This window comes from Leguminivora glycinivorella, chromosome 1 (assembly GCF_023078275.1).
Source record: "Leguminivora glycinivorella isolate SPB_JAAS2020 chromosome 1, LegGlyc_1.1, whole genome shotgun sequence".
Lineage (NCBI taxonomy): Eukaryota > Metazoa > Arthropoda > Insecta > Lepidoptera > Tortricidae > Leguminivora > Leguminivora glycinivorella.
The window spans coordinates 20282932-20308355 of record NC_062971.1 but is presented as its reverse complement, the minus strand read 5'-3'; the positions used below and the strand labels follow the sequence as shown (position 1 = coordinate 20308355).

General features: G+C 37.0%; 3 protein-coding genes across 3 annotated transcripts; 1 reads left to right on the top strand and 2 right to left on the bottom strand.

Moving 5' to 3' along the window:
- Positions 1-1979: 1979 nt before the first annotated feature.
- Positions 1980-3109, bottom strand: LOC125233130. Its single transcript, XM_048139002.1, has 2 exons — positions 2902-3109; positions 1980-2628 (listed from the first exon to the last, which is right to left on the bottom strand). Exons 1-2 carry the CDS (start codon positions 2972-2974, stop codon positions 2156-2158), a joined length of 546 nt encoding a protein of 181 aa, XP_047994959.1. The 5' UTR covers positions 2975-3109; the 3' UTR covers positions 1980-2155.
- Positions 3015-23611, bottom strand: LOC125227537 (O-acyltransferase like protein-like). Its single transcript, XM_048131904.1, has 8 exons — positions 23542-23611; positions 22413-22527; positions 20853-21064; positions 20332-20495; positions 12824-12962; positions 12123-12309; positions 3498-3640; positions 3015-3158 (listed from the first exon to the last, which is right to left on the bottom strand). The coding sequence occupies exons 1-8, from the start codon at positions 23548-23550 to the stop codon at positions 3015-3017; spliced, it is 1113 nt and encodes a 370-aa protein (XP_047987861.1). The 5' UTR covers positions 23551-23611.
- Positions 8995-10023, top strand: LOC125233136 (60S ribosomal protein L38-like). Its single transcript, XM_048139011.1, has 2 exons — positions 8995-9419; positions 9727-10023. Exons 1-2 carry the CDS (start codon positions 9343-9345, stop codon positions 9866-9868), a joined length of 219 nt encoding a protein of 72 aa, XP_047994968.1. The 5' UTR covers positions 8995-9342; the 3' UTR covers positions 9869-10023.
- Positions 23612-25424: the final 1813 nt, after the last annotated feature.

Genomic DNA, 25424 nt, shown 5'->3' with positions numbered 1-25424 from the left:
CTAGAGAGTTTTTGTCAACGAACATTGCAGACACATAATAAGCAGATTCAAGGGTATCACGGTGCACGGTTAAGCCCATATTACCACGTTAACGCATGGTATTTTTCAACCACAACCACTCAACAGATAAGCTTAACAAAGGATAAGGTATAGTCATGGTATAGTGCCATTTTAATAAACATAAAAGTAATATTTTAGTGAAAGTATAAGCATTTTTTGAATTTGTACTCGAAGCGTCGGTTGTAGCGTAGAGATAATGCTAACAGTGGTTATTTAATAATAAGTCGAATTTAGAATTATAACTGTTGAAAACCTTTGGATAGAGTAAAAAACTCAAATGACTGGAAGGAAACTTTATCTGAAACGGTTACCAAATCTAGCAGTTACCCTTACAAAAGGTTACCTACCCATATCGTTGGTATTTTTATAACCACTTCTAAATTAAGCCTATCGGAAACCCCGGATCGTTTATTTGGTTATATTTATTTATTACTTACATATTAATATTTGAAAAACCGCAGTATTGAATATAAATTTTAATTCAAAAGTAATTAAGATATAACCTCACGATACCTACATTTTTATTCATAACTTATAGAGACTGCATCCGATCTTATCTTCTCTCATGAAACGCCGCTGGCGGACCGAACGGGCGTGTCGCGTGAATTCGTACGTACGTACGGACGGATCTACGAACGTACGTACCCTAATTTCACGTGATTTATTTTCACGTGACGAACGAACCAGAAATCCGTTGCCGTGTATCACGGCAACGTGCGTACGGCTACGTGTTCACGATACACGGTCACGACCGGGAGCCCTATTATTAATGGTGTGTATTCTTTTCTTGTACATATAATAAATATTTTTACTACGTTTATTAATAACTACTAATCGGGCTTTACCTACTGTTTATTTTCATCTTCATATCCTTGTTTTGTCTTCACCGCTTCTGTTTTACCTGTAAAAGTTTATTATTATTTGTGTTTATTATTGAATTAATGTAATGCTACATAGAAATTAGTTCTAAATTCTCGAATGTCATAAACTAGGTTAACTATGATTAATAGGTATTTACAAGTTCTTAGAAATCTAGTTCAATGTATGTATGATCGTGGCTAAATTACCTAACAGAAATAGCAATTCACTAGCAACAATGAACTTACTTTTTCCTATGGCCAGTTTTATAAGTGTAGAGAATGGAGAAATAGCTATAATTCTACCAGAGGTACTTTTTTTATAGTATATTTTTGAAAGCATAACTTAAGGTTAGATATGTATTGGAAAAAATGAAAAAAAAACTTACAGTTTTTTTACGTCCTACAAAGGACATGTGCCAATTAAGTTGTCCTTTATAAGATAGCTATTAAATGTAAAATAGAGAATAAAGCACATTTCTTTGAAAGAACTTTTTCTTCTGTTATATCTTAAGCTCAGTCATCATACTAGACCTAAAAAAAATACTAGAATAGTCAATACTATTAATAATCAACAATGAGATCAGCAGTTTCATGTTTAGTCTAATTATCAGCTTCATGAAAATCAGAAAAGCAGTTTTTGTTTGGCATGAAACATAAAAATATCTCGCATTTCTGACAAAATACCGTTGTCTTTTTCTCACAGCCGGGCTTGCGGCAACGATGCTGGTTTTCCGTGTTATAAACTTGGCAGATGAGTAGCTTTTTTGAATCGAATTTCTTGGGTAGGAAACTGGCTTAATTAATATCCTACGCTTTTTATGCTTTGGCTCCAGTTCTTCGTAGTCAGAAAAGCGGTCTTCCTCCTGAGGACGATCTTGTTCGTAGCATGCTCTTAGTATGCGATCAAACAACGGCTTGATTTTCCAAATCCTATCTTCTTCTGTTCAAGAGTTACTTCATTATCGTAAACGCATTTGAGGCGTTTTCTAATGAAAAAAAATCGGTTGCGAGTCATGGCTTGAGCTATTATGGGAACTCTCCATTTTTTTGACCAATACATATCAATTTGTGGATACTGGAGAGCTGACATGACTTGAGTTATTCCAATAAACACGTTTAACTCTCTTAGACTAAGTCCAAGTGACTTTCCAGTGTTCAAAATGTGAGTTCTATTAGTAGCATCAATTATTTGAAACAGAATATCGGCGTCAATGTATTGTTCGTAAAATTGGTACCTACCATTCATAATCTGAATAATCTATCTGCTTATATGCCGGTTGTGTCAGTGGTCTTATTTCAGGCTGAAAATATTCTTTCGACCAATTATCCTGAACACTGGAAGCAGAAGCCCTTGTCTGAAGGGAAGGCGGTGATTGCGCTTGTGCATTGCTGTCCCTACCTCGTCCTCGGCCTCTTCCTCTGTTTCTACCTCTCCCGCGGCTGCGTGCTCTTGATGAAGATCTGGCTAGTCCCCTTGAAGAAGAACTTGTAGTTGCTAACTCTGATACATCAGAATATGATAAAGGTGGTGTAACAGGAGGATCGGGTACATTTTCTTCTTCATCCGAACTGCTGCTTGACTCAGACTCGATACTGGCATGTTTTGCAATTTCTGATGGAAGAAACATAGGGTCGTCGTCTGAATCATTTCCCGAGTAATCAAATTCCGAGTCATTTAGGACGTCCTCTATCTCTATGTCTGCTAAGGCTGAAAACAACGTACAATATAAATGAAAAATACATCTTCGTTTATTTATGTCCTTTACAAAGTACACATGTAGGCAAAATTTCTTAAACTTAATCACCTACATTTGTACTCTGCAAAGGACATAAAACCTTCCGACATGGTGCAACGAAAGATTTTGAATAGTTCAAGAAACTAACTGTGTAATACGTAAATATATGCACTAATTATTGATAAATTACACGTTTCATAGGATAATTGCTAAGAAAACACGAGATTAATGACGATTAAACTTACCTTTGCGCGGGCGCAGGGCGGACCGTACACTCGCCGCCGCCATTTTTAAATAATGACAGATTGACGTTGACATTTTTATTTTTGTCTGTGAACTTTGACAGCTGTATAACGAGTTACAAGGAACACATTAGGGTTACCATTGAAAAATTCTCCGCAATATTTTTTAATTTCTTATGTCCTTTCCAAAGGAAGAATGTAGGTAAGAGGATAAAAGCGATAACAAACGCTGATACGAAGTCAGATATAAATCGGAGGAACTGAAAAAGACAAATAAAAACCATTAAGAATATAAACCTTTGTTTAACTTTTAATTACATATTAAGTATAAAATATATGAGATATATTTAAAAAAAATTCTTTATACTCCTACTGCCCAGAAATTAATTATTTAATAATTTTTATATTTTATTATATGCCTAGTGGACTGGAAAGTTCACAACCTGCCAGATCTTACGATCGACCTTTGCTGTGCACACATACAATGAGTTGAGGGTCAATCTCCTACTTCAACTATAGTTCACACCAAAATGATAATTTATAATCAAAATTATGTATATTAATAGATTAAAAAAGTATTGCACTATTTGAAAACTTACAAAACGTTCAACGGAGAAGTAACTGGCCGAGACAGAAGTACCATTGATCATCATTATTATGGGATAGTGGAAGATGTACATCGCGTAAGAAAGCCGAGATGGTAGCTTCCACATACGAAGTGACAGAAACCAGTTGATGGGACCTAGAACCAATCAACAACATTTGATTATTTTTGTATCTCTGTTTTAAACTCTCGAGTTTTTTGATTCTGACAGGATATACACAAACATATGAGGCGAGTATGGGGATGTTATATACATATACAACATGTAGAAGCCGTTTTGAGAGATTTGAAGTAACGTAGAACATCTGCTGGGACCCATTCACGGGTAAATGAATAGACCCGTGAACGTTTCAGCTGGCATTGGAAACTATTTTAGATAAAATGGAAGGAATACATTTAATATTAGTCTACTGCATCAGGTTTGATGGGTCAATTGTAAAAATGGACTATTTCATTGCAAATGGACTATTGCGAGGTCCGGACACTTACTATAACATTGCATGCACAAGAAATAAAACTATGGAAACGGATTAAATCGCATATTATAATGAATTTACAATTAATCCCGACGTTTCGAACACTTTACAGCATTCGTCGTCAACGGGTGACTGAGGAAAAATTACAATGTGCAAAAGCTACCCACATACAAGAAATATTAACGAACCATGACCACAAATAATATAGATTTTTAAGGCAGGTTCACACAGTATTAATAAAGCTAGTTATACAATATTCAAAAAATTTACCATTACTATGTTAAAAAACAATTAATCAATTAATCAACTCAAAATTGACAAAAACAAATTGCAAATGTCCAACACCATACAACACAAATGCCCCAGTTTTCGTTGTGCTTGTTCCATTATCAGATGTACTACTGGATCCCAAGCCGGTGGTAAAGTAAAGCCATCTTCTCTATTAAAGTTTGGATATTTCTTGATCTCAATGGCAGTATTATTTCATGAGTAACTATCGCGGTAACCGAAGACAATATTATTGCATGCACAAGTTACCGAGGCAGGTGATGACTCGCCACTCGTAAGATGGACACCTGTTGCACCATTATAAGGACTGTGCAATAGGTACTCAGGGTTGATGAGAGGTGCTGCTGCGCTTTCTCCGAAGTTGCCTTTTAACATTTCCACTCTGGACGACCAATGAAGGCATGATTATTAAATTTAATGTTGTGTGTCTTTCCGATGGGATGGGGTTTCTGTGAGTACAGAATAGGGTGGTTAAAAAAATATATTTTTTATTTTTTCTTCTTCCCCAGGGCTTTTTTTACACGATTTGATCCCAAATGTCAGTATACAAAATTTCAGCGAGATAAAGTAGTGTTTAGGGGTCGCTTATGATTTGACAATTTTTCAGCTTTCATATAAAATTTCAACATTTTGGTACATAAGAGACCTGAATTCACGCATTGATAGTGTACAGTATACAGACTTCTGTAAAGCATTTGATAGAGTGGATCACAAAATCCTATTAGAAAAAATATATTTCAACGGAATACGAGGTAATTTGTGGAGATGGTTTAGATCCTACATTACTAACCGTACACAAAAAGTGGCAGTCAACGGATATGAGTCGAGATGTGTCAATGTAACCTCTGGAGTTCCACAAGGCTCTATATTAGGACCCTTGTTATTCATTTTATTTATTAACGACATAGACAGCTGCTTTAAATTTTGCAATTTTTTACTTTACGCTGATGATCTTAAAATTTACCACACTGTCGAAAACGAAGAAGACCGCTTGAAATTTCAAAGTGATTTAAACCGTCTCAGTGATTACTGTCATATAAATAAACTTTCTTTTAGCTTACCTAAATGCAAACTAATTACTTTTACCAAGAAACTTAACCCATTTCCCACTTCCTATACCCTTAGCGGATCGACTCTCGAAAATGTTTCGGTAATAAAAGATCTTGGTGTCCACCTGGACTCAAAGCTTCATCTAGATTCTCATATCAACTATATCATTGGTAAAGCATTCAAAATGTACGGATTTATCATGCGTCTTGGAATGGATTTTAAGCAACCATCAACCTACCTACATTTATATAAGTCTTTGGTTAGGTCTCAACTAGAATATGCTGTGTCGATATGGAACCCTTTCTATGATAAGTACAAAAACTCAATAGAGATTGTTCAAAAGAAATTCTTGCGTGCCATGCATTACCGTTGTTACCGTTCTCGTCTAAGCTACCAGCAGCTTCTCGATACGTACAAATTACTCAACCTACAAAACCGTCGCCTCCTTCTAGACGCAATGGTCCTATATAACCTTTGTCATAGTAAATTCGACTGTCCCAGCCTGAGTGGGGCTCTCAGCTACCGCGTGCCGACGCGGGCACGACAGCGCGCTGCTCGCATGCACCAACTGTTCGCAGATGCGCGCTGTCGAACCCGCGCCGGGGAGCGTGATCCCCTTTACAGGATGGTCAAATCATATAACTTACATTTCAATGAAATTGACATTTTCATGATGTCAGACAATGTATATAAAAACAACTTAATTAAATTACTCAATAATAAACAAAATTGAAAGTCACTCCAATAGACCATACTATTATGTACTTACTACCATTCTTACTTGTCCTCAAAATTGTTGATAATGCAGTCGTTTGTTTTGTAATTTCTTATCTACCTTTTACGTGTTACGTACCTATATTTGTTAATAAAATTGTGTTAGTGCGTTACTGTATTCACAAACCTTTGTACTATTTCCATTGTTAAGTACCTTTAATTCAATATCATTGTTACCTTGCGCTGTATACTTTAGATTTAAGTTAAATCTAGTAATCGGTGGACAATGTTGTTGGTCTCACACCTTACTATTGTTAACACTGTAATTCTCTATTAGAGCCTTGTGTGTTACTGTTTGTTGTCCCAAATAAATTGAAAAAAAAAAAATATAGTAAACAAATCTAGAGCATATAGAAAATAGGTATTTTATCTTCGATGATAACATATTATTGAACTTTATTTTTTGTGCGATGTTGATGGACTAGGTTGAACCTGAAGCCTTAAAAGTCAACAATAAACAATTTTTAGCCAACTTTTGTGCATTTTTTAGCATTTTGATGTCTAAAAACACCAAATGTGACTTAGTACGAACAGACACCGGAATACGAATCGAAAATGAGTCTTGCGCCGGACATATTTGCTGATTTTACAATTTGAAAATTTTCGACTTCCATACTAATGGGCTCCTATATACTTGCAAATCATCGCAAGTCGTAAATGAGCCAATAAGAAGCTAATTTTTGGTACATATAAATTTTTGATCATAATGAAGCAAGAAAAAACCTGGGGAGCGAAAATAAAAAACCTTTTTTTTTCTCCATACATTCGTGAACCACCCTAGTACAGAACAATGGTGTTCCGGACCTTTGGGAGACGATAGACGATGCCAATACGTAGTCTCTTTTAGGTACACCGAGTGGATACTGCCCTTGCCCGTGCCAGGAATCCTCGAAGAGGCAGTACCCGCCAAGGTGGAAGAACCTAAAAACTATTTGAGAGTTGATGGAATTAAAAATGAATTCGATTTGTGAGTGAGAACTATGAACTAATCTGGGCTAACGAGATAAAAATCTTATTTTTTTTAAATCAAATGTCACTCTTTTTTTAACTTTTATATGAGTAATTGGTATTAATGACATGCAGTAAAACAATAAAAAGACAAATTAAAATTTAACTAAACCTAATTTAACCTATGAGCACATTGGCCACAACACTCCATACAGATTTCTCCAAGTCACTGCCGGTTGGTAATGTGCTTATAAGAAGAGAAATGAACTTGATTATTACTAATTTACATGTTATTCCTAGTGAATATACCTACCATAAATACGACAAAACAAAAAAACAGTACAGACGATCTTAATCATACATATTTTATCAAATAAAAAAAGATTGTTTCTAAAGTTCAATTTTTACTAACCAGATTAGATTATGCACTTGATTGATTAACACACAGACAGTCCAAAGTTCTAAAGAAATGGTTTAATGATTATATAGCAGTAATTATGACTGTGTTAAAATTAATGGATCAAAGTCACTGGTTTACTCTGACAAGAAATATGCACTGCAATAACATGAGAAACGGGTGCTAAAGTAACAGAAGTAACGGTTAGATGGGTAGGTAACGGATGATGAAGTTCGTATTTTGAACTAAAATGGAAGTAATGGTAGGTCAGCAAAAGATTGGAGACAAAACAAAATTATTAGACCAGAAAAGGTGGTCTGCTAAAAATTACCAGTTTAGGTAGGAGAATCCAAAAAGCATAAGTTTTAGGAGAATAAGCATAAGCTTTGCCTAGAACCACTTATCACGTTTGAATTAACAAGATATAATATAACTATGAAATACAAACGGCAGGTACATCCGAAATTAATACACAAAAACTGTTATTGAATTTCTAATAATCTGATTGCGTAGATATTAATTAGACAACACTTATCATGATTAAACAAACCCAATTTTATCAATATAGAGCCAGGTGTCTTGTGCGTAGCGCGGATTAGTCGGAACTAATAAGAATGTTACGCAATAGGTAGTAGATTGTGTCACATGGAAGCAACATAACATAACGGCGAGGGCCTACGTATATTAACCCTAAACTGAACGAATCAAAGGATACTATAATTGAATAATGAGAGTAACGAGGCATTCTAAAATTTTATATACTTATAATTCTGAGCTCAGTGGGGGATTCAAGTTTTAACGCATTTGATATACTTAAGATAAAAATTTAATTAAAGTTGAATTGGATTAACATATACCAAATTACGGTTTATTGTACTGCTGAGTCAGCAGGGCTGACATAGCATTTCACATTACCTATGAGGATTTATTAAAACCTGACCAGAAATATAAGACTACGCGCGATGTTGCGAAATTTCATTAGAACTATTTTCTTCATACTAATTTGAACAGGCTGTACCACCAGGGAAGAAAAATCCCCTTTCGAATGGGTGATTTGAAATAGTACATTATGATACAAGTGCGTAAAAAAGGAAGTTAGAAACGAGTGGCGATAAATTAAAACACGACCGAAGGGAGTACTATACTGAAAAATTGTTCCGATAAGTGGTTCATTATATGCCAGGTCGAAACTTCGGAGGTTCAGATGTACTGAAAAACGTCGTACAATACACGTTCGAGAAGGAAATTCGTAACTCGTGTCGATTTAACTCGTTTCCAACTTCCTTTTTGACGCACTTGTATCGTAATGTACTATTTCAGAAGGGGCCTCCAGCAGATTACCGATGGCTTTATGGCGAACCATTTTCAACGTGTTGCTCCTTTGTCACAATTTCAAATGCACCCGTAAGTGTGACAGGGAAGCAACACGTCTATCGTGGTTCTTTAGGCCCTCTGCAAAAGAACCGCCTTGATGCCATAATGTCATAGTAAAAAAATCTCAAAAATCTGTTTAAGGCGTAGATAGCTTGTATAAGGTACTCCACGGAAGTAATAAGAGCTCGGTGACATGTATCTTACTCACACCACACTATTACCTTTTTTATATGAGCGAATGAAACAAAATTCCACAACTTCTTTCGTTTTCTCGAAGGTTGTCCCTAAATGCTGATGTCAAAACGGACCTGGGGTCCATTTATTATACGGCAAAATTAAATATACGTTTATCATTTTACACTCGGTGTCCATCTTTGACAACTATACATAGTCGTATTATATTAGTTCCAATTTTTAGCTCGACTTCAATGGTCGTCTTGACGATATTTATTTATTATGTGGGGATTTCTGATAAATCGTAAAAAAATTTGCTCAGTGTATATTTGTGATAGTTCCAAGTTTCATTTCTGACTATGGCGTGTGTGATCAAGAGTTGCAAATCACATTCAGGAAGAAATGAAAACACGCAGGAAGTTATATCATTTCATCGGTAAGTTTCTTGAAATTTTGATAATATTTATTGATAGGACCTGTCAGAAATATAAATGTACATATTGGTAGTTTATACAATTCAAATCTTATTCAATTCTGTATAGATTTTTGCACATTTTTTGGAAGTTTTTTCAAACTCGGTAAGGTTATGTTTTTTAGCAGAGTGATGTGATGTGTTTTATCGATCTTGCAATAATCACCTATCAATATTCATACCTTAAAAACGCCATCAATGATTATTGTTCTTTGTTATGATTCTCTTGTTATTTAGCTATTTTACAAATTCAACTTTATATATTTCTTAGATTTCCGAAGAAGAAGACCGGAAACACGAAGTTCAAGGTGCGATGCTCGCGGTTCCTTTACTCCCAAGACTCCACCAAAAAGAAGGCCAAGAAGCTGAAATGGAGCCTGCCCCCATATGTCTCCCCAGGTGTCTACCTTTGACAATTATACACCTAATCGTATTATATTAGATCAAATATCTCGGCGGTCGTCTGGCCGATTTTGAATTTAATTGTGTTTATTCCTGATAGATAGTTGATGATCCTGCTAAATTCATAATTTGTGATGTGTTCAAGTTCCTTGTGTGATTATGGCTTATGTGATTAAGGACTGTAATTCACGTATATGGAGAAAAGAAAACTCCCAAGAACCTACTGTGTTTCATTAGTGAATTTCGGTCAGTTATTGATACTATTATTTGTAGGATCTAAACAAAGCTTAAAATACGATATTTTCATAGTTTATATTTTACTACTACAATACACCGTGTTTCACTTAACACTAAAAACCTGAAAACAGTTTGTTCAGAATCGAGAGTAGAATCGATTGAGCTATATCTTGATGGGGGTAATATTTTTATTTAAATTTGTATTATTAGTTATTTTTTACGTGCCTATTCTATTGTACTCGTAAGACAACATTGTGTATATCGCATTGCTAGAGGTTGTTTACCTTTTTCAGTATTTAGGGGTATTAATACTGGCTGGTTACTTGGACGATTATTTTTTCCGCTGCAAGTTTGACGTTGTTTGTCAGTTTAATCTTAATGTTTATCATAAGTCATAATAAATTGAACTCGTACTTAGGTACTTACAACCTTGTCATTTTAAATATTGGGTTTAAATTTGCTTACTGCGATTACCTGTCCAATTTGAAGTTTACTGTGACAAAGATTTAAAGTGTTTTACAGTGACATCTTAGCTGTCTATTGGTAAACCTTATGTCGTTGCAGTAACGTACACAAATAAATAGTTTTATAGTTTATGGTGGAAGTTAGCAATTATTTTGTTGAGTGTAGAGCTAAAAGTCAAGTAGAGCTGTACAGAAAATTAAAAATTCAATTTAAAAAAAAGTAACCATCAGATTAAAAGATGAATACTCTAGATGAGTTTAAAAAAATAAAAATCAGTTGGGGTGTCTGATGTTTTGAGTGTTACCGGAAACACGTTGTATATAATTCTGCATAATTTTGTGCATGTTTTTTTCGAAGTTTCTCCAAACTGTTTTTAGGTTTTGTTTTTTTACTAGTGATGTGTCATTTTTATCGACGTCCCGACATTAACCCTATTAACATTCTTGCATTGAAAAGGACATAAAATGATTAATGATTATCAGGTATCACAGACTGGGTAAACGGTAATGTAACATTTCTAGTGAATTAAACTTATTTTTAGTTTTCCAGAAATTCTCAAACATTATTAAAAAGAAACTAAAAATAGGTGAAACTATTGAAATAATAAATTTTGGTACCTACACTGCCGTTTTGTTTTATTTTCTATTTGATAGAGAAAATATTATTGAGGTAAGTATAAGTAGATTCTTGAGTGGTGGACTAGAAATTAGAGGGATGCTACATGAATTAAATTACTTAGGTCTTTGCGTAAGGAGAAGAGAAGAATGTATTTATTTGTTTTATACTCGTATCTCCCATCTTCTATTTTTTACAGACTAATATTTAGGCCGATATTACACTATCATAGAAATATAGTCATAGACAACATGCCGTCCTTTTTATTCACGTTACAGAAAAAGGGAGGCATACAGATCTATGATCAAAGATATAGGTATGATAATGTAATATTAGGACTTGGTAAGAGAAGAGAAGTGACCGTTTATGTAGGTAAGTACATAAACAAACCATTTATTTGCAATCAGTAGGTACGGTTAGCCAAGAAGGCAAGAATGTATGAATATGTGACTTTCATAGCCAAAAAGCCACATAATAATCCAAATGAAATGTTTATATCAATATTGTATGTTTTCGTTACTTTTATATAATATATATAACGTTTATATTATTTTTAAGGTGAGAACGTAAGTAAGTGCATATTTTATCGATAATTGAATCGACAAAGTAACATCCCTAGCTAACACAAAACCAGGGACCACCTACCAAAAAGAGAAATAACTAGCATATATCCATCCTTTTCAAGTCAAGGATGAGTATATGCATTTTACACGAATTTTTATTAGGGAGGCTTGAGTTACTCTATGATTTCGTGTTCGTGTTGCACTCTGGCGGCACGGCAGAACACTGCCGTAGTATTCCCTATTGCATTATAGGTACATTTTCAATACTCACTAGCACTGATTTAGGTCTGGTTACTCTACTATAATTGAAGCTTTATGTAAATAAGGATCCCAGATTTTCCATTAGTGCTTTAGAATCTTAAGAATGGTGAAAATGTATACCAACCTCCATAGCCGTGAGTACATGCAAATATCATCCATCCAAGGCTTGCAGCCCATCCAGGTCTAGCAAAGGAGTTGATGATCCCGTCCCAAAATAGGCTGTCCCAATCCATTTGAACAGTGGCATATGAGGAGTAGATAATACCCGCGAAAACGCCAAAGGCGCAGAACCAGCATAATGCTACAAGCCACTGAAAGATGGTAAAAAGTAGTGAGTTTCATATTTCAGTTAAAAACTAGTATATAAAAATAAATAAATAAATATTGGGGACACCTTACACAGATTAGCTTAGCCCTATACATACTTAAATAGATAAATACATACTGTTTAAATACATAGAAAACATCCATGATTCAGGAACAAACATCTGTGCTCATCACACACAAAAAATAACCATACCGGGATTCGAACCCAGGACCGCGGCTCAGCAGGCAGGTCACTACCGACTGAGCCAGACCAAATGTTTCATAGCTTCATACAACATAATATAATTATATTGATAAAATCCTTTGAGTGGGTACAATTTACATATAATAATTATTATTATACTTAATGATTTTTTGATTTGAATAACATGCTACGAAACAGTTATGAAAAATAACTAGATTCATTAGGTATTTCCTTTTGGTTTTTTAGATTTTACCAAAACTGCTTCGGTTGTCTACCGCGCATTCTCTGTGAAAATAAAAAATCTATTTCCTTACTTTAGCCATATGAACTGGTTTGCTCTTGAAAATGTTAAGAAGATAGCCAAACAGCATTCCAACGAAGAAAGGCGAGCATCTCGTCAGAGTGTTTATATAATAATATCGTGAATAATGGATAGAGTCTTCTACTGGTCGGCTGAAAAACAAAATGTTAATAAAAGTGCCATCTATCTTCAATTAGACAAACTTATACAAGAGATTTCATAAAAGCGCAATCTGTAGTGTATGTTGTGAACTACTACATCAATTTTGAAGAACCAAAACGTTTGTAGCTATTAGTTTATTATGTTTTTGGCAGATGGCGCTATAATCAATGTTCATTTATGTGTCTAGGTTTGCTTAATAGTGTAGTACATTTCCCATAGATGGCGGTTTCACTACATACTCGTAGTGATAGGCTGATAGCTAATTTTATTCTTTTTGATGGAGGGGTTAAAGGGATATATTTTTAACCCGACTATAACATCATCCTCCTTGCGTTATCCCGGCGTTTTTCATGGCTCACGGGAGCCTGGGTCCGCTTTCACAACTAATTCCAAGATTTGGCGTAGGGCCGTAGGCACTAGTTTTACGAAAGCGACTGCCATCTGACCTTCCAACCCGAAAGGTAACTAAGCCTTATTGGAATTAGTCCGGTTTCCTCACTATGTGTAGCGGCGTTTAATTGGTGAGGCTACTTACATTTGTCCAGAGGCGCTTGTGGGGCCACGTGGAAACACTTTGGGAAAATCCTCACACTAAAACGATTGTCACATATAAACGGAAGCTTAGGTCACTGGTCGGAATATCACTTAAAATGTCAATTTTCACGTTTGTGTCGCGCCGGTGCACCGATAACTATTTTTAATTCGTAATAACGGGAGCGCAGATCATGGCGCTCGCACGGTCGAAGAGAGAGTTTTTTCTATATATCCGCCAGGTGGCGTGGTGGGGCACCGGAAAGTCGCTTTGGGACTTCTGTAATTGCCAGCTCCAAAAAACTGTGCTACATATACATGGAAACAAGTATTCTTTCAAAATTGTGTTGCCTTGTATGTATGAAAATGAAATAACTATTTAACTATATCAAGAAAAGAAATTAAAACTAAAAATCTCTGTTCCTCGACGGAACATGCCGCTCACCTTAAAAGACACGGAGTGACTTTTAAAAGAAAATAAAAAAAGAAACCATACGAAAGTATACCAAAATATTTTATGAAACTTATATTTAACTTAACATTAAGAGTCGTAACGATTGTATAAGTTTATTCTAAAGGTAAGGGACAGACCTTCACAACAGGTCGTTTGAACAACGTGTTCCCGCTTTTCAATGTTACGACGCGAATAACTTGATCGCTGCCCGGATGGACAGCATGAACGCGCGCGAGTTTCCACTGCAGCGGCGGCAGGTGGTCGTCGCATACCACAACAACAGTACCTTCACGAACGGCGGGACCGCGGTCTTGCAGCCACTTTGTACTTTGTTGCAGTTGATGGAGATATTCACGACTCCATCGACGCCAGAAATGCTGGACAGCTTGCTGTATCCAGCGCCAACGTGTAAGACGATTAGGGTTCTCGTCTATCAGAGAAACGTCCGGTAGGGCCGTTAAGGGCTCACCGATTAAGAAATGGGCCGGCGTAAGAGGTAAAGGATCCGCGGAGTCCGAACTTAGAACGCAGAGCGGACGACTGTTTAATACAGCTTCGATTTGACACGTCAAAGTGTGCATACAATCATATGTTTGCGTTTGTGTACCTATTACGCGATGTAAATGAGTTTTGAAACTCTTAACAGCTGCTTCAAATAATCCACCGAAATGACTAGCATAAGGTGGTTGAAAATGCCAAGTTAATCCTTGTTTTAAAGTTTGTTGATTAAGGGCACTCATGACCGAATCATTACGTAAAAAAATATATAACTCTTGAAGGTAATTATTACAACCAACAAAGTTACGTCCGCAATCGGTATATATATCCGTACAATATCCTCGACGGGACGTGAAACGTCGCAACGCAGCTAAAAAACCTTCCGTGGAAAGTTCGGAAACTAACTCAAGATGTACAGCTTTAACGCTCATACATACGAAAACTGCAACGTAACATTTTATTATTTTTGCATTACGAACCTTATTAGCGCGTACGTAGAATGGCCCACAAAAGTCACAAGACGTTTTACTAAACACACGTGCGGGGCGTAGCCGAACCGAGGGTAACATTCCTATGCGCGGCTGGCAGCGAGTCGGTCGAGCGCGGAAGCATTTGATACAACGATGTACGCGGAGGCGAACAATATCACGACCAGAGATAATCCAGTATCGCTGTAAGAGCGAGTTTTGCACGCACTGCGAACCGGCATGTAGTTCCTTTATATGCGCATCGTCAATGATAAGATTTGTAAGAGGATGTCTTTTAGGTAAAATCAATTGATGTTTTGATTCAAAAGGTAAAAGTGATTTGTGAATACGTCCGCCGACGCGTAACAAACCATCCCTATCTATAATGGGCGTGAGACGCCGCAAACGAATTGACGGAAGTTTATTTGACGAAATCCTCTTAATGTCGTCTTCGAACACTTTTTGTTGTGTAATCAATATTAGTCGATTTAATGCAAAATTGTACTCTGGTACGGTGACGTACTTTGGGAATGTTTGTTTATGTTTCCTGCATTTATTGTAGAAACGAAATATGACTGCCGTGACGCGAACTAATTTACCTAGCGACGAAAATCGCGTTATAAGAGTGTCGTCGTCCGGGGAAGGAGGCAATGTGGACACACATGCATAACTAAGACTTGCCGAGTCATGTGTATTGCGTTTTTCCTCGTTCGTGTTTACCACCGGTTTTGGTATAGGCCAGGAGTCGCGACTTTGTTGGAGCCATGTAGGACCATGGAACCACAAGTCATTTTGTACGAGCGCGGCGGGGAGCAGACCGCGAGACGCCGGGTCAGCGCTGTTATCAGCTGACGGGACGTGACGCCAACAGCGCGCCGGGACACGGGACAAAATCTCACTAGTGCGGTTCGAGACAAACGTTTTCCATTCGTGCGGGGGTGACTGAAGCCACGCGAGCACGACGGAACTGTCAGACCATGCGTACACTTGATCGGGGTGAATGTGACCACCGTAAAGATGCATAACTTTTTCAATTAATTTTGATAGGATTACACAACCCATCAATTCCATTCTAGGTATAGTAAGGCATACCCGAAGAGGTGCAACGCGACTTTTAGCCATGACTAAATAGGTTTGAACTCGCCCGGTGTTGTCCGTCAGACGTATATAAACACATGCTGCGTATGCAATTTTGCTTGCGTCGGCAAATCCGTGAATTTCGATTGAATCGAAGTCGTCAGTATTGAAAATATGACGAGGAAAAGAAATTTGCGATAGGAGCGGTAGCTCGTTAATAAAACTCGTCCATGAGTTAATAATATCGATAGGGGTTCTGAGTCCCAGGAAATTTTGGCTAACCATAGCAATTGAATTAAATGTTTGGCAAACAATGTCACCGGAGATAATAACCCGAGGGGGTCGTAAATTTTTGCAATTTCGGAAAGAATCGCCCGCTTTGTACAGGCCTGCGAAGAACTTTGAACTTTGAAACTAAATGCGTCAGATCTTGGATTCCATTGAAGTCCAAGGACCTTGACCCCTTTGTCATTTTCCATTTCGGCAAAATGAACATTTTCGCGCCGCTCACCATGAAACTCTGTCGGTCGCGTGGCAGCGAGAATGGCTGGCGAGTTACTTTGCCACTTTCGCAATTCGAACCCGGCCGTGGCACAAATACCTATCAGCTCCTGCTGCAGATTGAGGGCTTCGGCTAAGGTATCTGCGCCGGTCACCACATCGTCGACGAACATGTCATTTAGGAGGACTGGCGAGGCGAGCGGGAAACGCTCGGCTTCGTCATGCGCGAGCTGTTTAATTGTGCGCAAGGCGAGATAAGGGGAACTACTGATACCGAAAGTAACGGTACCTACCGACACCGAGTGGTGCGGGATGTAATAACTCGCGCCAGCGGGGGGGTTATCGTCCGCGAGCTCCATGTGGTTTAGATCCACATACTCCTGGAGGCACGCGTGATACTCCGCCTTCAGCTGGGGGTTTCGTTCTAGACGGTATTCCAGTTTGTGGAAACGTGCTAGAGCAATTTGCCGAGACTCGCCGAGGGGCGGTGCATCGGGCTTGAATGGCAGAGCAACTATGTATCGCCCTGTCTCTTCGCGCGTATGCGTCTTTTGGAAAAAGGATTCGCATAGCTTTTCTTCGGGAGTGTAACTCCGCATTTCTGGAACTGACTCCAGCTCCCAAAACTTCTCGAGATTGTCGTTGTCGAACGACGTAAAACAAGTATGGCGTGGAGTCGAAATATTAGAAGTAAAGTTGACTTTACCCCTAGTAAATAACCAAATACACTATTGATTGCTGTGGGTGTGCCAGGTTTACCCCTGACTATACCCTCGCGAATGACATCCATGAAAATGTCCTCGCCAAGTATCATGTCAACCGGCTGAGGTTTATGAAATTCAGGGTCGGCTAGAGCGAGCCCTTGCAAATGAGGCCATTCCCCGTACGGTGCTAGTGGTACACTAGGCATTTGACGGGTTAATTTTGACAAAATAGTAGCCTCCAAAGGAATACTTGGACTTTGTTTGCCCTTGGGCGAAATTGAGCACACGAAGGTACCCCTAGGGTTGAGCGGTAAATCACCGACACCTACCAACGGCTCGCTGACATTTCGTCGCGGTAAATTTAATCGTTGCATACACGATTCAGTAATAAGAGCTGCTTGTGAGCCCCCGTCTAACATACAACGAATTGTAGCAATTTTATTACCTTCGTAATAAAGGTCAACCAACGCAGTTGACAGTAACACCGTATGAGGCTCAATACCTAAACCTAGATTATTTTGATTCACGCCGTGAACAGCTGATGGGCTCGGGACAGCGCCCGCGCCGGGCTGCGACTGCTCCGTTAGAGCGAGCGAGACGGCAACTAGTTCCGCGGCTTCATTGTTCGCCGGGAAGGGTCGCGTACGCGTAAGGTCCGAATCTAAATGAATTAAGGTGTGGTGCTTCTTATTGCACTTACGACACTTAAAACTTGATTTACAATTACGTAAGTCATGTCCGGAACATAAACAATTATAACAAATGTTATTTGTTTGAACAAATGTGAATCTATCTTTAGTAGACAAATTTAAAAACTCCAAACATTTGTGAAGGGCATGCGAGCCTTTGCACTTCACGCAAGATCGAACCTTATTCGTATCGACATACGGTCGAGTTTGGTCTGACGTATTCGTAATTAAAACCCGTTTAGGTGTAATTTGATTTGAAATTAAATTATTTTTATTTGTTGTACTTAAGGAATTATTTTTTGTGGACTGTATATGGGAAACTGTAATCATCTGTTCCGCCGTAAGTTCGCGCTCTAAGAATGTTATTAAGGTTTGGACTTTAGGTATTTCACTTGGGTTGGTTAAAGAACGTTCATATTCTTTTCGCGTATTAACGGGAATTTTACGTAATAATAAATTTAACAGAACGAAGTCCCATTCTTTAACCGGAAACTCCAAAACTTCAAGTGCTTTAATATTTTCGTGGTAAACATTAAGCAAATTTCGCATAGCAACAACTGATGAGCGCGCGGAACAAGAATCGATATCGAATAATTTATCTAGATGTTGTGACGCAATAATGCGTTTGTTGTCATAACGGGATTTTAGAACATCGATCGCAATTGAATAATTACTTTCCGTTATGGGAATTGATTTAATTAAATTAAATGGTTCGTTTTTAACCGAAAGTAGTAAATACCTAAACTTTTCCGCGTCAGTGTAGGCATTGTTGTTGTGGACCAACGATTGAAATAAGTCGAAAAAGGCGGGCCAGCCAGTAGGTTCACCGTGAAATTCAGGAAGCGACAATTTAGGCAAGTTTCGACGGTCGTTCATAAACGTGTCGTGTTGGCTAGGCACAGGAATGCGGCTCGCTCGCCGCTTTTCTACATCTACCTCCTTTAGGTTATTTAAATGCGTAACTATCGCGTAATATAAATCGTTGAAATCATTTCGAATCTTAATGTTGGCTTCTTTGTTGAAGCTATTAGACTTAATTAATGCCTTTTCGATCTTAGTTTGAATTTTGGTAAACTTTCGCTGGTGCGCTGTTAAATCGGAAGTTCTTGAACGAAATTGTTCTATATTCGTTGCTGCGAACTGTAATGTTCGTTTTAATTCGTCGAGAATTAGATCTCGCTCGAATAAATCTTGTGTCATACACGATGTGTCGGTTTCGACACCGTCTGTAGGATTCGGTACCATTTTGCCGTGAGCAAAGATGGCGGAAATTACAATGAAAAATTGAACTACAAACGTATGTAATTGGAATGATGGGTACGTAATACCGCAAAATACACGGGCAACACAACGTGAGAAAGAAAAATCCGGATCGAACGGATCAAAAAACTATATGTAGCGGCGTTTAATTGGTGAGGCTACTTACATTTGTCCAGAGGCGCTTGTGGGGCCACGTGGAAACACTTTGGGAAAATCCTCACACTAAAACGATTGTCACATATAAACGGAAGCTTAGGTCACTGGTCGGAATATCACTTAAAATGTCAATTTTCACGTTTGTGTCGCGCCGGTGCACCGATAACTATTTTTAATTCGTAATAACGGGAGCGCAGATCATGGCGCTCGCACGGTCGAAGAGAGAGTTTTTTCTATATATCCGCCAGGTGGCGTGGTGGGGCACCGGAAAGTCGCTTTGGGACTTCTGTAATTGCCAGCTCCAAAAAACTGTGCTACATATACATGGAAACAAGTATTCTTTCAAAATTGTGTTGCCTTGTATGTATGAAAATGAAATAACTATTTTAACTATATCAAGAAAAGAAATTAAAACTAAAAATCTCTGTTCCTCGACGGAACACTATGTTTTCCTTCACCGAAAAACGACTGGTAAATATCAACTGACATTTCGCACATAAGTTCCCAAAAACTCATTGGTACGAGCCGGGGTTCGAACCCGTGACCTCCGGATCGAAAGTCGCAAGGTCTTACCGCTAGGCCACCAGCGCTTTTTTTAACCTGACTATAACAACGCAAAATAAAGATTTTGACCGGTATGTAATAATGCAGGTATGTTTAAAAGCTAACCTTGTGCTTTCGGTGTTTTTGAGTATTTATTGATCAAGTATGCATAATTGGTATAGATATAGGTCTAATAGGTACTTAAACTATTTAGTCATAAACAAATCTGATAAAAGGTAGTTTTTAGCAAATAAATTGCTTAATTGTAATGCAGCAAAAGTTTATCCATCCAACGGAATGACAAATCTTGTACCTAACAACAATATTTTATGCACGAAACAGTCTGTTACCGTCAAAACGTTCGCTAAATTTTATTGTATGAGAAGTTCTATAGACCCCTGCCGCGTGACGATGATGTGTCTGTTAACTGTGATTGATGCAACTGGCCCTTAGTCCACTTTGGTAAGATTAAAACTTACGTTGGTACAAAAGATGCCGGCGGGAACTCGTTCAAATAGTTATAGGTTGTCGTTACCACCATCACGGCCAACGTGACACAGGTTAACGAAACCCATGCCGATTTTCTTTTGCCAAGTACCCACAGCTGCACGTCAACAGCTAGGTACCAAGTATGGCCAATACACTGAAAAATATAATTACTTAAATGTATACAATAATAAATCAAACTCAATGGGCACAGTCTCTGATACAATAAACTCAAAAAGGTTTCCTTCGGATGGCGACTACAGCCAGCATTGTTGTTCCAATGTAGGGCAATGAGTGTATTTTTATCTGTAGGTACACTGGTACACTACACCATACTCAAACGGTAGGTCTGGGTACAGAATTTGTTTTTGGTAAAAATGATCACACCCGTTTAGAGGCAATGAAGTGGGTGATAAAACTACATAAGCTGTCACAATTTTGTTTATGCTTAAAACCTATAGTTTCAATCCATTTATACACATAATCTCATATCAATCTATATCAAGCTACTTACCCACTTCTGCGTTAAATAATTCTGCACGTATAAGAGGGTAGACCACCAATATGTCCTGCACCGTTCAACTTTGTCAACTATGACGAACCACTCCGGTCCGTCAGAAATGTGGTTGAACAAAGATGCTTGAAGAAACACGGCAGTTGCCAAAATGGGAAACATTCGAAGTAGACGATGAAGGTAGAATAGATGAATATTCTTAAATAGGCCGTCTGGAAAAGATGAAATTCCTAATTATTTTACTACATATAAGATTAAAAAATTAATGGAGTATTCTGATATTTCTGATGTTAATAAGTGTCGTTTAGGGTACCTTACTATAAAGATAGTTAAAATGAAGTCGGTTAAAAAGGTACGGTACTCTGTATATCTATCATAGGATTCATACTCGTATGTCACAAATGCAATTATTTTAAGTATATACTTAGGTAGGAAATTTTGACGGGTACCTCGGCGGTCGGGGTAGTGTAGCGGTTTAGCACATTAGCCGCGATAGCTGGAGACCCAGGTTCAATTCCCGGCTTTGCCAAAAGTGGGCTTGATCGCTTTTTCTTTAGTGTATGGTATCTCTATTTCAGTTCATATTTAGGTTACTTACCAGCAGGTAAATTGATTTAACTGTGCACAGATATAATAATTAAATTGTAGCTCGAGTATTAAAATCGGCCAGATCACTTTTTAATGGCTTGTACAAATAATAAATAATCATATCTTATGGATTGGATAGGTACTATGTTTCAAAGAAACTATTTCATTTTAAATGTTACCTTCCTCTATAAATTCGAGTGGACATGAACTTGAAAGTTAGAGAAATAAACAAAAACACTGTGCAACGGCATATCATCGAAATACTTAAAAGGAAGACATTTTATTTCTCTTTTTATAATTGACAACATTTCATATTTTTGAGTACTACTTTTTATTGTTTGGTTTGAAAGAACTCAATACTAAAAGATACACGTATTTTTTTAATTTTCCAAAAACTGCTATTTTAATGAGAAAATCCCTTCTTATTACTACTTCGAGCAGAAAGAGCGTAAGTTACAAACGTCAAGACACACCTTCGTGACGTCACATGTGTTGTTTCATACACCTAAGAAAACGACAAAATCATTTCTAAAAAATAAGTTTTAACAGTCAGCTCAAACAGTCCGGTATGTCTGACTGTCAAGTGTCACTGTCAACCATAGTGAATAACTACGAACCATAGACTAAGCCATGAAATTTTTAATATCTTTGCTACGAACTGTGATAAGTGTCACTGTCAAACTCAAGTGACATCCCAACTGGAAGATTTTTTTGGTATAGTGGCAGCTTTAAATCAGCTATTTGACGTCACTTCCCCTTTAAACTATTTTTAAGATTTTTTATACTAAATATACGAAAAAAAAATTAAAAAAATTATTTACGTGATCTACAAGCGTATATCTCGAAATGGTTTTCGATTTAGGGACATTGAAAATTTTGAAACGTTGTCAATTTTGTTCATCTAGGGTCCTCCATTTGCTTTTGTCATGTTTGAATGGCTTTTAGTTTTTCGTTAACCTACGTAACACTTACTCGGACTTATCTTTCCAACAGAGGTGTACACAATCAGCAATCCACTCAGCAAGAAGAAGGTGTCGACTGTAAAAGGAGCTGTCACGAACCATACTGCCGAGGCTGAAGTCATCCACTGTAAATAAGTACGGGTCAAATGTTAGTATACAAGATTACCTCATTTTAAAGAAAAAAAAGATAGAGCAAACTGAAATAGATATCATACACGAAAGAAAAAAACAACGACAAGGTCCACTGGTCGCCGAGCCGGGAATCGAAGCCGGGTCTTCAGCTTACGCGGCTAACGTCCTTACCACTAGACCACCTGCCCGCCAATCTTTTTTCTTTCGTGTATGATATTTATTTCAGTTTATAATTTATATCTGGGCGACCGATTATATCTACGTCTTTAGATAAAAAAAACTCTTATAAATAAAATAAAAAAAAAATAATAATAATTCTGGCCGGGATTCGAAGCCCTGACACCCGCGATCTGCCTGCGAACATTAGACGGACCTCTGACAACTTTACTGAGCTACGCTCAACCAATGTCGGTTGGCGTAATTAACGACCATATTTAGCTTTTACTAACGCGAAAGAAAACACGCATGAAAACTCGAAAATTCGCATTTTCCGGGATCTAAGGCTAAGCTAGATCGATTTTTCACCCCCGAAATCCCCCACATAAGAAATTTCAGCGAAATCGTTAGAGCGGTTTCCGAGAACGTCGGTATAATAATGTAAATGTATATAAATAAATAAATATACAAGAATTGCTCGTTTAAAGGTATAAGATAATAAGATAAGATAAGATAAGATATATAGTAGTGTGACTACTTGAAAATCAAAAAAATATTTAATAAAATATTTTGATTCGTTCCCAAGTTGCAAAGATAGAGCAAGGTTATCACGGATACTGCATTACTTAATGAAATCAAACTTTCGCTTTTACTATATTTTTCCTATAGTGGTCCGCAACCTAGTTGACATTCCCATACATAATTTTATGCTGCCATGCTTGCATGAGTTTGTTACTGAAATTTGATTGGTTATCATTATTTAGGATATAATAGACAGTTTTAAAAAGCGAGAAATATAATTATATAAAAAAGCATAAGCAATATTTTTAAACGTATCCTGAAAAACATACCGCAAACATATCCAGAGGATTAAAGAAGTGCGAACTCCTGTTCGTGTGATACGTGTGTCCTATGATGACCCACGCCTAGAGTGCCATGCCCTGAGTTGAATGTGAGCAAACGGTGAGTATTTGTGTAAACTGAGAACGATTTTCCAAGGGTATTGGCTTTTTTGAACCTGAAAATTTCACAAATTGACAATCAAACACTCGTTATATTCTAACAAGGTAATTTCATGACATGCAATTATTTACGATGTGAATAATATTGGTCATATGACATACGAATTTCAAAAATGCTAACGTTGATCAGACCAGCCAATAAATGAAATAGTAATTTTTCAGTGGCTTTTAAAATACTGCGATGACGTTAATTTATTTCGCCGTAGCGTATTATGAGACATATTTTGTCGCTTGATTCTTTAATGCAAATTGTTAGAGGTAAAGTGAATACTGGAATAAAATAAAATTCCATATATTTGAGTAAATAGTGCTATTGTAAATAAATTAACAACAATATTTTCCTTCACAATGATTAGGACTAATCTGTCTAACAATTTAGTTTTGTTCTGCAATCAACTTTTTTTAATAAATATCAAAACAATCAGCATATATATGGCAAAATTGGCATTGTAACTAATAATAATTCATTAGTACTAGCCAGGATTACACACATAAGATATTATGATATAACAAAACCTCTTGATACTTAGTTCTCATTAAGCGAAATATCCTGCAATTTCAAATATGTAACAACGAATTAAACGACACCAATAGGGCGGTTAAATCGATATTGCGTTTATAAATCATCAAAAATTTAAACCAAAACGAATTAATAACATCTTTATGGCGTTTAACTCGATTTTGCGATTTAGAATATACGCTTATTATAATTTGTAAAAGTAAATTTGGCGTTCAATTCGTTTTTACGTAACGACTTAGTACACAGGGCCATACAAATTTTAACGTGTCGCTTGATTCTACCCCTTAAAATAAGGCTGTAAGCATGATTTTTCAACAAAGAAATAATCAATACTATAGATTATCACATTTATATCCGAACTGCATTCATAACTTTTTTTTCGGATTTTGGCGCTTAGTTCGCTATTCCATAACACCGTCCAATTATAAATGGGAAAGTGTGTGTGTCTGTTTGTTTGTCCGTCTCTCACGGCAAAACGGGGCGACAAATTGACGTGATTTTTTTAGTGGAGATAGTTGAAGGGATGGAGAGTGACATAGGCTACTTTTATCTCTTTCTTACGCGAGCGAAGCCGCGGGAAAAAGCTAGTAGACTTATAAAAACTGATTTGTTATAAATAGTTTACATATTAATTAAGTGACTATAACTACCCAAATACCTACTCTAATGATTTGAGAATATATGAAAAATTTGAATTTTCGTTATAAGAGAGCACTTACATTCAACTGCCACCATTGTGTTGTTGCTCAGCAAATAAGTCAATTGCGCTTCACATAGCTGGGTTACTAATGTATTACCGAAAGTTATTTGCCAGATTTTCACATACCAAACAATGTATCCCAAAAAATTAAAAGGCAACTCATCGTTTCCCAACTTATCGTGTGACATATACATATTTGCCAAAATAATGATATCCAAATAAATATTTAGACATTTCCTTACTTTGGCAATGTTCATTTTACCAAACTTCAATTAATCAAAATGATTAATTGCCAACCAATATTATCCCAACAGAAAAAAAGCCAAATCTAACATTTGGTAAAACATTTCTTGGGCATTTTTTATTTTAACAAACCTTGTTTACTCAAACCGAGTAGTTGACAAAAATATAAATAAACCACATTTACTTTGTCATTTTTTTACATTACCAAATCTTAATGTATTCGAAATAAACCTACTTTTTTAGTAACAT